Here is a 16,047-nt window from a genome sequence, read left to right on the forward strand (position 1 = left end):
GAGTCAAGGAGGGGATATTCACTGGAAAACAAATTTTAACTTTGAAGGCTAGATCAGAAGTGAGAATCAACAGGAAAGAATGAAAATTTAAGTGATTGGAATTCTGAACTAGGCAAAGATAATTGGGGGGAAAGAAGAGGGATCAGACTGTTTTGAGGATACATTGATAATGTTGATCATATTTCTCTTATCTTACCACCATTTTTATATAGAGAGAAATGGGGGGGGGGATAAAAGGATATGATGGAGGGACAAACATAATTAGCTTTCATAACAGTCAACGTGGATGGTATAAATTTAGCCATAAAATGTAGAAGGGTAAGATAATAAATTCGAAAGCAGAATTCAACAATGTTACTTTTAGGAAGTACATTTTTTAAAAATTCACCAAGACTTAAAAGAGATTATTATTGTGCTTTCAGTGAATTCCAAAAAGCAGGACTGGACATCATGATATCAGACAAGGTAAAAATAAAAACAAGTACTGGTTGGGTCATGCCAATTTAATAAAAATAAATTAAAAAGCAATTTCTTAATTTATTTTTCCAGTGTCATACTATCTACATTACCTATACACTTAAGAAAAATAACCACAATATTCATCTGAAGGAACAAAAGGAAATAATGAAATGATGAAATAATGACGTAATAAAAAAAGGAAGGAGAGGATGTAGCAGAACCATTTCTTAAACTATACCACAGAGTAGTAACTATAAAGATGAATTGATCCTTGTTTAAAAACAGAGAAAAATAAGAAAAGTTGCTAAATGGAATAGACTAAGAATACAAATCCAGGATGCAAATGAACTCTTTGGAATCCCTAGAGCTTTTATTTATAATACTCAATTGCATATCTTTTCTTTTTTTTAATAAAACCCTTACCTTCCATCTTGCAGTCAATACTGGACATTGGTTCCAAGGCAGAAGAGCAGTAAGGGCTAGGCAATAGGGGTTAAGTGACTTGCCCAGGGTCATACAGCTGGGAAGTGTCTGAGGACAGATTTGAACCTAGGACCTCCCATCTCTAGGCTTGGCTCTCAATCCACTGAGTTACCCAGCTGCCCCCTCAATTGCATATCTTAACCAAAATGTAATTTCCTGGAATTATGTCTTCTATTGTTTCTTTTGTATTTACTACAATGCTTAGTACAGTGCTAGGCACATAGGGGACTTTTAATAATATCTATTCATTTAATTTATAATTAAATCTAATTTAATTTGCTCCATGGCTAAGCTCCCATTGTTATTTCTCTCCACTTCAAAATGATCTCTAAAGCCATTGAACGTTCACCCAAGTTTAGGTTTTTTTTTTTTTTTAAAAACCCTTACCTTCCGTCTTGGAGTCAATACTGTGTATTGGTTCCAAGGCAGAAGAGTGGTAAGGGTAGGCAATGGGGGTCAAGTGACTTGCCCAGGGTCACACAGCTAGGAAGTGGCTGAGGCCGGATTTGAACCTAGGACCTCCTGTCTCTAGGCCTGGCTCTCAATCCACTGAGCTACCTAGCTGCCCCCCCAAGTTTAGGTTTATGGAACAAAGAAACATATATATTTTATTTCCACTATGAGTGGCAATGGCTTTTCCTAAGCCATTTGTCCAGCTCAACATTACTGAGTATATATATTTGTGGAACACATTGTCTTTTTCATTTGTTTTTAACCATTGCCTGTGTTGTCAAGATAAGCACATTAGGACTCCTTAAGCTTAGATATAAGAAAGAATAAGGAGAGTATTTCTCTCTCATTCCCAAATGCTCCACTTACCATGACTTCTCCTTTCTTGATGCCAAAACATGTAACCACCCCGTCTTGATCTCCAACAACCACCTTTAACAAATCAAATGGTATAAAGTTACTGTTTTTTCAGGTTATTACTCAGACATAAAAACATGACTCTATTTTATTATTCGCCACTCCTGACTTGGTATCTATTCTGTGAAAGGCTCTTAACCTCAGTACACAAATTCTGCCTGTGGATTGGCCCAGATTGGAGAATCCAGAAAAGCCAAACACACAAATCCAAAGGGCTATAGAATTGGACATCAGAGGAAGAAAGGTCATGGATACGTAATAAATGTTTTCCAAATGAGAACAGAACAAGAAGAGATTGCTTTAAAGTGCAGCAGGGCAGATTAAACATCCAAACAACCATAAGAATTTCCAGAGATTATCCCTCACAAAGGATTAGCCCAGATAGCTGTAGTATATCTTCTCCTGACATTCTTTAGGAACATAAGAGGCACCCACATGTCTGTAATGGTTTAGGCAATGTTTAGGGTTAGGACAAAAAGATAGAACATGTGAGGTTGAAATGTTGTCCCTGATGAAGGACGGCACTTTGGTTGGTACTACATGTGGTTCGATAATTTCCCAGGAGCACTAATTTAGAGCAAGAAGGGACCTCGAATTATTTTCTAAGCCCTTCATTTTATGGAGGAGGAAACTAAGTCTCGTGGAGAAAAAGGGATTTGTACAAAGTGGCAGAAACAAGACTTGAACTTGAATTGTCTAACTCTAAACTGAAATCCAAGGGGGCAAAAAAGAATGCATCTATCCCCCAAATACCTGATGATTTCTCCAAAAATACCGTTAGTATGGCATACCATCATGACTTTGTAGTTGCTTAAAAATCCTGCTCTTGTTTTAGGACAAGGGTAAACAGCAGTCATCAAATACACAGATCAGGTCAGAGAGATGGCATTGTACCTTTATTTAAAAGGTGATAAATGAAGAAAGGAAGCAGTTTCTTTGTGCCATATTATATATTCTTGTTTTCTTTGTGTACTTGCAAAGGCAATGTTACAGGGAATATTATATACAAGGCTCTGAAGAGCCATAATAATTGCTTTAAAGGTAATAATTGTTGAGTTTGAATTTTGAATCTCAAATATATGTATATGTTCCCATACTATGTTGTTGTTGTTATTGATTCATTTTAGTCCTGACTTTTTACTCCATTTGAGGTTTTCCTGACAAAGACACTGGAATGATTTGCTATTTCCTTCTTCAATATGTCCCCATTCTACAGATGAAAAACTGAAACAAAGAGGAAGTAAGTGACTTCCCTGGAGTCAAACAGCTAATATGTGTCTTGAGGTTGGATTTGAACTCAGGTCTTCCTGACTCTCAGCAGGGCATTCTATTCACTGTACCACCTAATGGCCCTTCCCACATTATGACAAACAACTAAATGTGTAGTCTGTTAATCAATTAACTTTTGATTAATTATTAATTAATTAATTATTATAATAAATGTATTGATTATTAGTTAATTAATAAGTCCATTAAATTAGTCCATCGGTAATTACAGGAAATGTTTCTTCATCCCCCCGGTTGCTAGTGCCCTCCTTCCCAATGACCTTGTATGTATCCTCTCATTTACTCAGTGGTACTTCTTTATGCACATATTATGTTCCTGTTAGAATAGAGGAAGCTCCTTGAGAATAGGATGGTTCCATTTGTTCTATTTGTATTCCTAGTTCCTAAGCCCAGAGCCTGGTACCATGCAGGTGCAAAGATCCCTGAATTTAACCGGAGGAATAGAGTGAGCAATGTGACATTTGGGAAACTACACAATGATGTCAAGAAACCCAAACTACTTCCTGAGGCAAAAATCACCCTTCTAACACAAATGGGCTGCCAGGGGCGCTGCACGGTTGTGATTCTTTGGACACACAATCTCTGAAGGAGTTACAAAAAACCCACGAGGTTCAATAGACAGACACCTCTGTCCAATTACAGTCCACACCCAAAAAATGGTGGAAAGGGTGGCATCGAGGACGTACATTCAGACAAGGAGGAGCCTCACGGGCTGAAAGCAAGCCACGAACCATGGACAGCCAGAATGCTCGGCTCATACCCACAAAATGGAAGACAACCTGGAGGCTCTGGCATACCAAGGGTAGAGCAGTGGGACTGGTCCTCCTGGGGGGCAGGCAATTCTCTACTGCTGGTAGAGAACTGAAAAGCAATAAATAGTGTATTGTGTAAGGAAGTTAATTTGGAGAACTCCCAGCTCTGGCAAGCCCTTAATACACACAGCCCTCAGCTTGTAACAGTCCAGAATAGCACAGTGTGTGTCTCCAACCCCTGCATCAAAACAGCGGGAGCGAAATAAACAATGATAGCACAGGATTGTGAAGACAAAGAACAAGAACCGGAGTTACTTTCTTGTCGTCGTATTTCATAGAGTGAATCTCTATACATGAAGGTGTACAATTTTTTTCTGGTCAGTGCAAATATTAGTTCAGACATGAAATACTTTACTGAAACATTTGCACCCTATACTTAAAGCTGAAATTTCTTGTTATTTTCATTGTTTGTTATTTTAAAACTGAAGAACAAGTCAAGGAAATGAAATATGACATCAGTGGTGCGATTTAGTCGTGCCTAAACTTTGTCTTTTGAAGACATTTTGGCTTTACTAAATTCACTTGTGTAATGGCATTTTCACAAATTTATCCTGCTGTTTAAGATCTTTTCTAACTCTTTTGTATATCTGTTGCTTCATGTGAAAAAAAAATTTTTGAAATTTAAATGAATAAAAAATGTCCTTTCATCAACCATGAGTTAAAACAGGTGATCAAACCTGCTTCTTTCACCTAGGAAAAATTAATATGCCCAGAGTAAGGTGTAGTGGAGGTGCAGCTAAATGGCTCAGTGGATTGAGCCAGGCCTAGAGACAGAAGGTCCTGGGTTCATATCATACTTCCTACCTGTATGACTCTGGACAAGTCAATTAACCCCCATTGCTTAGTTCTTACCACTCCTGCTTAAGAACAAATATACAATATTAATTCTAAGATAGAAGGTAAAGGTTTTTAAAAATTAATATGCAAAGACAAATTTTGAAGAAGTTATTAACAAATTTGCAGAATTTAAGGCTCAAAAACAAACCATGATATGTTTGTAGGTATACTTTTTTCCTTTAAAAAAATTTAATGTAAATAAAAATATCTTTTTTCTTTTTCATACTATAATAAATTTTTTTTTAATTAAAGACATTTTTACTGGCATGATTATATACAAAGTTTACTAAAAGATAATTGTTGATGTCTACATTTCTTTTCTGGTCAATATTACTTGTTTCATTTCATGATAATTGTTGAAAATAGTTTTGTTTTAAATGCTGAGGCAGATTGGCCAATATGGCAGCAAAGGAAAGTGATAAATGTTGGAGGGGATGTGGCAAAATCAGGACACTAATACATTGCTGGTGGAGTTGTGAATTGGTCCAACCATTCTGGAGGGCAATTTGGAATTATGTGCAAAGGGCTTTAAAAGAATGTCTACCCTTTGATCCATCCATAGCACTGCTGGGTTTGTATCCCAAAGAGATAATAAGGAAAAAGACTTGTACAAGAATATTCATAGCTGCGCTCTTTGTGATGGCCAAAAATTGGAAAATGAGGGGATGCCCTTCAATTGGGGAATGGCTGAACAAATTGTGGTATCTGTTGGTGATGGAATACTATTGTGCAAAAAGAAATAATAAAGTGGAGGAATTCCATGGAGACTGGAACAACCTCCAGGAAGTGATGCAGAGCGAGAGGAGCAGAACCAGGAGAACATTGTACACAGAGACTGATACACTGTGGTACAATCCAATGGACTTTGCTTCTACAAGGTGTAAGATTTAAATTAGTATCAATGACTCCAAGTATTAATTTTATAAAGTTTATTAATATCTACTTGAAGTAGAAGAAATTAAAAAAAAAGAAATAGAAGTACAAAGCCTAATTTTCTAACTAAAGTTAAGAACACGTGTGTAAATTCTCCTGCCTGGCTGAAAGCCAGGTGTCAGCAGCTGAGTTCAAGGGGGAAAAAAAGACAGAGGCAGGGTCACACCAAAACTTTATCCAACATACGTACACACAGTGTTCACACTCATCATGAGCATGTAAATGGGATGCTGGGTAAGAGAGTCCTAGGGAGCAAATTCTATCCACACAAAGATAATTCCAAGGGACTTGTGAGAAAGAATGCTGTCCACATTGAGAGAAAAAACTATGGAAGTAGAAACGCAAAAGAAAAACATGATTTGTCACTTGGTTATATGGGTACATGATTGGGGGTTTTGGCTTTAAAAAATTTCTCTATTGCAAAAATGAATAATATGGAAATAGGTATAAGTGATAACATTTGTACAACCCATTGGAATTGCTTATTGGCTCCGGGAGTGAAGAAGGAAGAGGGGAGGGAAAGAAAATGAATCATGAAAAAGTGGGAAAATATTTTAAAATAAATAATGGAGAAGTTGTGCTAAAAATAATAATTTTGTTATAAAGAAGAGGGAATCTTTAAAAATAATCTGTTTAGTATGCCACAGCCTGAAGAACAGAATCTGGCCCAGTGGAGAAAACACCAAAGAACATGGATAAGAATCCCTAGGGATGAGAAGGTTGAATGGAGTTAAGATATATAACAACGGAAGAGATGTCCCCATCGATGAGCTCTCAAATATTCTCAAGTATTGAAGCCTTAGTATTCCACAAACACACATTTATTTGAATGCTGTAATTAAGAAAGTAGTTATTTCTTCATGTAGTACATTATGCCCCGTGGCATTCTGACCGATGAGGGAAAAGGAATTCAAGAAATAAAGTTCAATTTTAAAGCACCTTTTAAAACATGAACCTTATCAGTAAGGGAAAGAAAGTATTCTAAAACCTCAATTTTCCCAACACTGAACTTCCCTTCCCCATTCAATTTCTCATAATAAGGTCAAATTCAGAGAGAAACACACGAGCAGAGACTGCTCCAAAGTCATATGTAGGGAAGAATGAGCACCTTCTGAGTTGCTCTGCGTCCTGATGCTGGGAGCAGCTTCATGGTCTTCTGAGAGGTGACGCCCACCTGGGAAAAAAGGAACCAGAGAGTTTTTTAGTGAGCAAATTATGATCATAGCAAGCAGATTTCAACTGTGACCAAACAGTTTACAATGAAACCGTCATTAACTACCAGAAGGACAAACCCTCTTGCAATGGAATTGGAGTTCTTAAGGCATGCTAAAATTTTCTAAAGTCACCACATTGACTTCATCCAGAAACAAGGAACTTTAGGTTTCAAATTATGAAGTAAACGACACTGATCACTTGCTTATGGCACTGTGGTAAGGGGAGCCAGGCAAGAATGCTTCTAAAAGCTTTTTGTTAAAAAGGAAAAAAAAAGACAGGCTAATAATCTAATCTATAGATTTTGCCTTAAAAAAAATCCTTACCTTCTATCTTAGCATGAGTTAAAAGAGCAGTAAAGGCAAGGCATTAAGGTTAAGTGACTTGCCCAGGGTCACAGCTAGGAAGTGTTTGAGGACAGATTTGAATCCAAGCCCTCATATTCTTCCTTAATGAAGTAATTTTTCTTAAATCTTTGCAAATATGTAAATGTATACAACAGTTAATAGGGGAGATATTGCTAAAATTTGCTAAAGTATAAAGAAAGAATGACGACAACTACCAATACAAAAAGCTAAATAAAAACTCTTCAATAACCTTTGACATAACTTTTTTTTTAAACCCCTTACCTTCAGTCTTGGAATCAATACTGTATATTAGTTCCAGGGCAGAAGTATGGTAAGGGCTAGGCAATGGGGGTTAAAAGACTTGCCTGGGGTCACACAGCTGGAAGTGTCTGAGGTCAGAGGTGAGATTTGAATTCAAGACCTCCCATCCTTAGGTGTGGCTCTCAATCCACTGAGCCACCCAGCTGCCCCTGATATATCTTTGATATATATATATATATATCTTCAATAATAGATAATAATGAAAATGTTCTGCAATTTCCAGTCTTTCCTGACATGGAATGCTCGCATTAACTCCATATGGTAGGGAAGACAGGTATTATTTTACCTTCTTTTTTCTCTCATGCTCTCTCTTTCTCAGTGTAATCTCATCATCTCTAAGTAGAGGACATACAGAAGAATACACCCGGCTCCTGCCTGCCTCCTGAGCTTCAGACACATATCACCACCTACTGCCCAGTGGACATCTCTCGTGGGCATTTGAAACTCAACAGTATCTTTCCTCCCAAATCTTTTTTCATCACTTCTCTAATTCTTTTGAAAGTAGCACCATCCTTTCAGTCATCCGGATTTGTACCCTCAGAGTCATCAGCTCATCAGACTCCTCTCCTTTGTATCCAATCAGCCCTCAAATCTTGTTACTCTTATCTCCACATATCGCAGACATCATTGTTCCTCTTCTCTCACACAGCTACCACCCTAACACCTCCACTTGCCACTACATTGGCCTTTTAACCTTCTAGATCTGACCAGGTCAGTCCCTTGCTCAACAAACTGCAATGACTCCCTCTTGACTCTATGATGAGATACAACCCCAGTGAAGGATTTACCAGGCTCTGGTCTTTCCAGGTTTAATATCCGTAACTTTCCTTCTCACCTCTACACTGCACCAAACCGGTCTTAAAATCCAGCATCTCCTATCTCCATGCCTCTGAGAAAGCACTACCTTACATATCTCTCAGAATCTCTAGTTTCCTTCAATGTCTGTTTTTTCTTGCGTCTTACATTCCCTCTAAATATACTCTGTGATTCTGGGCTCCTGACTATTCCTCAAATAAGACACTCCGAACTCTGGGCATTTTCACTGGCTGTGCTCCATACCTAGAATGGTCTCCCCCTCCTCATTCTACCTCCTGGTTTCCTTCAATTCCCAGCAAAAAACCCACCTTCGACAGGAATCCCTTCCCAATCCCTCTTCATTCCGCCCTTCTGTTGACTCATGGCATGTCAGCTGCCCCACTAGACTGTGGGCTCCTTGAGAGCCGACTGGTTTTTGCCTTTCTTTGTAGCTCCAGAGCTTAACACAGAGCCTGGCACATAAATGCTTCGTATCTAACTCATCTCCTGGTTACTAGAACCCCACCTACAAGCCTTGTTTTTATTTGGTATTTAACTTCTGGTGAACATGTTGACCCCATCCAATAGTATGTAAGCTCCCTGAAGGCAGGAACTGTTTCTGTCTTTAGCGCCTGGAACAATTGGGGGTGGGGGTAGGGTGGCAAGGGTGGCAAGGGCCTTCCACTGGTATTGGGAGATCCCTAAGAGGAAATTTCTACTATCAAAGCTGATTAGCAATTGCTTTCCAGCCTAGTTTTGGCAGTTGTTTGGGGCAATAGGTAAAGTGTTGTGCCTGCAGTAACAGTGGCTGAATTTGAACTCAGATTCATTATCTGCCTCCATTAGAATGTGAGCAGTCAGATGACCTGAATTCAAAACTGTCCTCTAGCACTTGTTAACCTGTGAAAACTTGAGCAAATCTATTAAACTGTCAATGTTTCAGTTTCCTTGTGTAAGATGAGAGGTTTGGACTAGATGGTCTCTGAGGTCCCTTCCAGAAGCCTTTGTATTGAAGTGATAAGATCTGCATCTTTCTCAGAAGTGCTAAGTACCTAGACCCTGTGTACTTTCCCTACCTTTTAGAGCCCCCCCCCCAAAAAAAACCCCCAAAACCTTGGCCTTTCACATTTCAAAGGCCTTGAGGGGTGAAGTAACTCACAATCCATCAAATCTTGTCATGTATAACCCAGTGATTTACTCATCTTTCCAAGTAATCTACAATCCAGCAATTCACTTATCATTTCAAGATGTCAAAGAAGACAACATCAGAACAAAAGGTAGGAGAGGGGAGGAGTTTCTTTGATTGGAGACCCCATAAACTGAATCTTTGGACTCAATACTTTGACATTCTTTAGGCACCTAAAGCTGGGGAATGTCCCTTTCTCCCGAAAGAATAAACTGCTGTCCTACTTTAGCTTCTGACTTCTGTGTTTGTGAACTTCTTTCAGTGGTGGGGGTCCACTGTCCGTGAGCGTATCCCACGCATTATGACCTTGGGCAAGTCACTTCCCCCTCCCTTAGGTCTCATTTTACTAAACTGTAAAATGAGTGAGTTGCTTCCAGATCTAGCTGTGGGAACCCATGAAGGCAGGGAATGGAGAGTCTGAAGAGGCAGAAACTGGGGGCGGAAGTTGTGTGATGGAGAGATGGAAGATAAAGGGATAGAGGGGTGGAGAGATGGGAAGGGGAAGAAATGGTAGGGGAGGAGAAATGAGAGAGGTGGAAGGGAAGAGATGGGGGAAGGGCAAGGATGTGGGGATGGGGAGGGTGGGAGAGGGGCAGGGATGGTGGAGGAGGGAGGATGGGAAGGGAAGGGGTCTTTCAGCCCCACTCCTCTCCCCATCCCTCCTCCAGCGGCCGCGGAGGCCCACGGACAGCCAGGCCCCAGTGTTGGGACCCTCCCACCCGGTCTCCCCCGCGCAGGACAGCAGGGGCGGTGGGGAGGAATCTGTCCCCGGGTCCTGGGGCGCTCGGGCCCCTCGAGATGCTCCTCTCACCTGTAAATAGTCGGAGCGATTCAGGGTGAGTTCCATGGCGGGGGCGGCGGCCGGGCGGGGAGGAGTGAACAGCGGCGGCCGCCAGCGGAGGAGCCCGCGCAAAGCACCTCCCCCGGCTGGCGGCCAATGGGAGTGCTGGCACAATGGAGGCGGAAGGAGGGCGGGGTTTAAAGCTTCGTCTTGGTCAAGAGCCCGCCCCCAGACACCCGCGCAGCCTCCCTGGCACCTAGCGGGAAGGAGGAAAGACCCCGTTGGCAACCGTTTCCATGACGATGGAGACGCTGGACCTGGCTCCGCCCCTCCGTAGTTCTATTTGCTCCCTCAGGGAAGGGAGGGATCCTGGGCTCCAGGTTGAGCCAGATGCAGAAAACCCTAGCCTTGGGCAGCTAGTCAGACTGCTAGCACTAATTAAGCGCAATCTGTGCGCTGGACTCCAGGCTAAGAGCCCGACTGCAAGACTAAGCAAGCCCTAACAACAAACTTGTTCATCTTAAATCTTTTCCCGTTCCCATTCCTTCAGTCTGCTGTCTGTCACTGACACCAGGCTTCCCATTTGATGAATCAATAAACATTAATTAAGCACCTCCTGGGTGCTGAGCACTGCAATGTGAAAATACAGCCCCAGGACTTCAGGAGCCAACAATCTTTGGGAGAGCGGTAACACACACAGGAAGCTGAAAAAGAGGGACCGGAAGGTACCCAGTATGGTGGAGATGTCAGTGGGGAAGTTCCAAAGTAGGGCATCCAGGTGAGAACAGTCTGAGCTGAGCACTCCTCTCAAATGGAGGTTTAGAGTTCTTGGCCCCATCCTCCAGTCAAAGGGGTAAGGGGTAGGGATGAAGTGGAGAACCAAGACTGAATGAACCTTTACAGGACTAATAAGCTTCCTGGGCCTGTTGGAAAAATCAGAGAAGTACCAAAGGAGTGTAGTCAGGTGAGAGATGAAGATCAAATCAAAATCTCTTAGATGTGTTCAGCACCTCTAAGACACTTCCCTTCTTTCCTCGGTGAATTTTGTGCCTTGATTACAGCTTTTCTCTCTGCCTCACCTCCTGCCCTCTTTTGTTCCTCTTTCAATCTTTACCTTCTTTTTTGGAATCGGTATCAGTACCAAGGCTGAAGAGTGTGGTAAAAGCTAGGCAATTGGACAAGTGACTTGCCCAGGGTCACACAGCTAGGGTGTTTGAGGCCAGACTTGAACCCAGATTTGAATCCCCCAGAGAGCCTCCCAGTTGCCCCAAACCCTGCTTTCTTACTGATGGGCATCCATACATACTTGCCATTTTGCCCTTTGGTCACTTTAGCCAATCTGATATATATGAGATGATATTTCAGTTATTTTCATATGCATTTTTCTAGTCAATAATGATTTAGAGCACTTTTTCATATTCTTATATGTAGTTTTGCTTTCTTCACCCAAAAACTGTCTATTCATATCTTTTGACCATTTATCAATTGGGGAATGGTTCATTTTCTTATATATCTGACAAAGTTCTCTCCTTATATTAGATATGAGACCTTTATCCAAGAAACTGTATAAAAATTTTCCCCCTAACTTACTGTTTTCCTTCTAATCTTGACTATATTAGTTTTATTTGTATAAACCCTTTTTAATTTAATGTACTCAAAATTATCCATTTTGTACCTCACAATGCTTTCTATCTCTTGTTTATTCATAATTTTTTTCTCCTATTCACAAATCTGACAGGTAATATGTTCCATGTCTCTCTAATTTGTTTATATCTCCTTTTATGCCATTTTGATCTTGTGTTGGTATTGTGTTATTGTGTTGGTAAGATATTAGTCTATATCTAGTTTCTACCACAGTGCTTTCCAGTTTTTCCATCAATTTTAACCAAAGAGTAAATTCTTTTTTACAGAACTTGGATCTTTACTTTTGTCAAACAGGTTACCATAATCGTTTACAACTCGTTATATGTCTGTTGTGTTCTATTGATCTAATTTTCTATTGTTTAGCCAGTACCAGATAGTTCTGACAACTATTACTTTATAATATTGTTCAAAATCTGGTACTACCAAACCTCTTTCCTTTACATTTTTTCATTGATTCCTTTGATATTCTTGACCTTTTGTTTTCCAAATGAACTTTGTTATTACTTTTTTTTCTAGTTCAATAAAATTAATTTTTGGTCATTTAATTAGAATGGCATTGAATAAGTAGGTTAGTTTAGATAGGATGGCTATTTTAATTATATTGGCTCTGCCCACCCATAAACAATTACTATTTCTCCAATTATTTAAATCTTATTTTCTTTAAAAGTGTTTTATAATTAAGTTCATTTATTTTCTGCATTCATTTTAGGAGATATGCTCATAGGCATTTTATTCTATCTATGATATTTTAAATGGATTATCTCTTACTATCTGTTCTTGCAGGACATTGGTGGTAACATAGAAATGTTGATGATGTATAGGGGTTTATTTTATATTCTGCTACTTTGCTAAAATTATTGATAGTAAAGTTTTTAATTGAATCCCTAGGATATATATGTGTGTGTGTATATATATATATGTGTGTGTGTCATCATATCATCTATGAATAGATTTATTAATTCTTTGTCTGTTCTGGTTTTTTCCATTTCTTTTTCTTTCCTTATTGTTATTGTTAGCATTTCTAATACAATATTAAATAATATTGGTGATAATGGGCATCCTTATTTCATTCCTGATCTCATAAGGAAGGCTCCTAACTTATCCCCATTACAGATAATGTTTACTGATGTTTTAAAGTATATCTTTACTACTGTTCTAAGGAAAAATCCATTTATTTGTATGCTTTTAAGTGGTTTTTAATAGGAATGAGTATTGTATTTTGTCAAAAGCTCTTTTTGAATCTAATGATATAATCACATTATTTTTGTCACTTTTTGTTTATGTAAATTACATCAATAGTTTTTTCTATTAAATCATCACTGTATACCTGGTATAAATCCTGTTGGGTCATAATGTACAATCTTTGTGATATGCTGTTGTAGTCTCTTGGCTAATCTTTTATTTAGGATTTTTGCATCTATACTAATTAATGAAATTGACCTTTAATTTTCTTCCTCTGTTTTTGCTTCCTGGTGTTGGTAGCAGCACCACATTTGTTTCATAAAAGGAGTTTGGAAGTACTCCCTCTTTACCAATTTTTCTAAATAATTTCTTTAATATTAGATTCAGATGATCTTTAAATGTTTGGTAAACTTCACTTGGAAATCCATCTGATTCTGATGCTATTTTTTAAGAAGTTCATTTAGGGCCTTTTCAATTTCTGTTTCTAAAATGGGTTTATTTAGATATTCTATTTTCTTTTCTGTTAGTCTTGGAAATTTATATTTTTGTAAGTATTCTTCTATTTCATTTAAATTTCTAAATTTGTTGGCATATAATTAGACAAAATAACTTCTAATGATTGCTTTGATTTCATCTTCATCAGTGGTAAATTCATTCTTTACATTTTTGATGATAGAGATTTCATTTTCTTCTTTTTTACAAATCATACTGATTGATGGTTTATCTATTTTGTTAGTTTTTTCATAAAACTCTTAGTTTTGTTTATTAATTCAATGGTTTTCTTATATTTGATTTTGTTAATCTTACCTTAATATTTAGGATTTCCAATTTGTTATTTAGTTGGGGATTTTAAATTTGTTCTTTCTCTAGTTCTTTATTGTATTCTCAATTCATTATTTGTTCTTTCTCTATTTTATTGATATAAGCATTTAGAGATATAAATTTCCCTCTAATTACTTCTTTTACTATATCCCATAGGTTTTGGTATATTGTCTCCCATATGATAATTTGAAGAATATCCAGACTAATTACCTGGGGTAGAATAGGAATTTTAAAAAAATTTCAGACAGTAACTCAGGTAAGAGTTTGAATTGAGGGACACTTTCCCATCGTGTCTCAACAGTAGAAAAAGAGTTCAAAAGATAGACTTAAAAATACCTGGTCTCTAGCTAGCTGGCTGGGCATTTCAAATTAAAAAGATGATAAATCTCTCCCATCCTTAGGAAAAAAGCTCTCAACCCAGATGAATACCAGAAGCAGCACCAGCAGCCTCACCATTTAGCACAAGTAAAGGGATATTTTAGGAAACTTGGGAGCTGTTTTTGAATGGCTGCTGATCCACCAAGTGCCTTTAATCTGTGATACTTTCCTGGTGGCCCACATGGATCCCAGTATACCAGGTTATCCCAGAACTATACATTAGAAATGCCCCCCCAAATTTCAACCTAGTTTTTCAACTAAAAGAACTTAAATGACACATAACCAGCCATCCCCAAGGCATTTAAAATACTACCTGAAAAAAAGGCTTCCTGAGGCATCCACCCTCTAACCAATCCCTATTTGGACTGCCATAACAATTGTTACTTGTTACAAGCAAGTTGTCATCATGGCTTTCTCTACCACTTTGAAACTCTGAATTAAGGGTTAATGGAGAATCCTAGAAGAATATCACACTAGCAAACATGTAGAGCCATTTGTTTCAGGGGCACTTGCCAACCGTTTGTGTAGTTATAATTGCCTTTGGTCATATAGGTGCCCAGGGTGGCAGTGCCCTGACTTGTAGCCTCATTCTTATGAGTTCTTTCAGTAACTCTTCCTAATCTCACTCTCCTCCTGCCGAGGGTTTCCATCAACCCTTGGAAATGTACTAAATATCATTTGTTACAGCTTTAAGGCATGAATTCTCCCTTTCAAAAAACCCATTCCTTACCCATTTTTTCAAAGCTAACTATGTCTCCAAAGAATGGACTTATGCATAAAGACAGAACAAGGAAAAAAAATACACATAATACACTGCAAAAATACACTGCAAATGTCTTTTGTGTAGATTTTTTTCTTTTAAAATATTTTTTAAAGTGCATAATGTTTAGATAGGTAATTTAATATTAAATATATACTTTTAGACGTATAAAATTATTATTATTATTATTATTATTATTATTTTTAAAAAAGCCTCACCTCCCATCTTGGAGTCAATACTGTGTATTGGCTCCAAGGCAGAAGAGTTGTAAGGGCTAGGCGATGGGGGTCAAGTGACTTGCCAGGGTCGCACAGCTGGGAAGTGTCTGAGACCAGATTTGAAACCAGGACCTCACATCTCTAGGCCTGGTTCTCAATCCACTGAGCTACCCAGCTGCCCCCTATAACAAATTATTTTAAAGCTGTAACAAACCAAAATGTAACTTTCTAACTCCCAAAACTGTCCTGCTTATCAGTGGTTCCTTCTAGTTCCTTTTCACTTTTGGTAGACCCTGTTTTGGAGGTGGGCCCTCTCCTTCCTACTTCTCTCCTACAAAAACGGGAAGAAAAGAAAAATGAAGCCCTTATTACAAATATATACAGTCAAGAAAAACTACATTCCATATAGGTGGGGTCTCAAAATATACATCTCATTTAGCACCTGGAGTCCCTCAATCAATCAATCAATTGATCAACATTTATCTAGAACCTGCTATGTGCCGGGCTCTGTGCTGAATGAATACTGGGGATATAAAAAAATTGGCAAAAGATAGCTTCTGTCCTCAATTGAGGCTCTTACTATACAATCTAATGCCAAGGGGTGAGTAGCTAAGGGCATGCCACTGCTGGAGCCTGTCCTCAGACTGTAGAGCAGATCTTTGGATTTAAATAGTATAGGAAGTTCCTAGTTTTGTCACAGCCAATGTAAGTGGATATTAACAC

General features: G+C 38.6%; 1 protein-coding gene across 5 annotated transcripts in view; it reads right to left on the bottom strand.

Moving 5' to 3' along the window:
• BBS7 (Bardet-Biedl syndrome 7) overlaps positions 1-10,597 on the bottom strand; it is an 85,357-nt gene extending 74,760 nt beyond the window's left edge. For 2 of the 5 annotated variants that reach the window (XM_056803504.1, XM_056803505.1), the window contains exons 1-3: positions 10,351-10,596; positions 6,787-6,852; positions 1,762-1,824 (exon numbers count right to left, since the gene is read on the bottom strand). In XM_056803504.1, coding sequence (XP_056659482.1) covers positions 1,762-1,824; positions 6,787-6,852; positions 10,351-10,386 — 165 coding nt within the window. In that variant the 5' untranslated portion in view covers positions 10,387-10,596. Of the gene's footprint in view, positions 1-1,761; positions 1,825-6,786; positions 6,853-10,350 lie in introns of all 5 variants that reach the window. The other 3 variants (XM_007495534.3, XM_056803503.1, XM_001362675.4) reach the window with 2 other exon arrangements.
• Positions 10,598-16,047: the final 5,450 nt, after the last annotated feature.

The sequence above is a fragment of the Monodelphis domestica genome, chromosome 6 (genome assembly GCF_027887165.1).
Source record: "Monodelphis domestica isolate mMonDom1 chromosome 6, mMonDom1.pri, whole genome shotgun sequence".
Lineage (NCBI taxonomy): Eukaryota > Metazoa > Chordata > Mammalia > Didelphimorphia > Didelphidae > Monodelphis > Monodelphis domestica.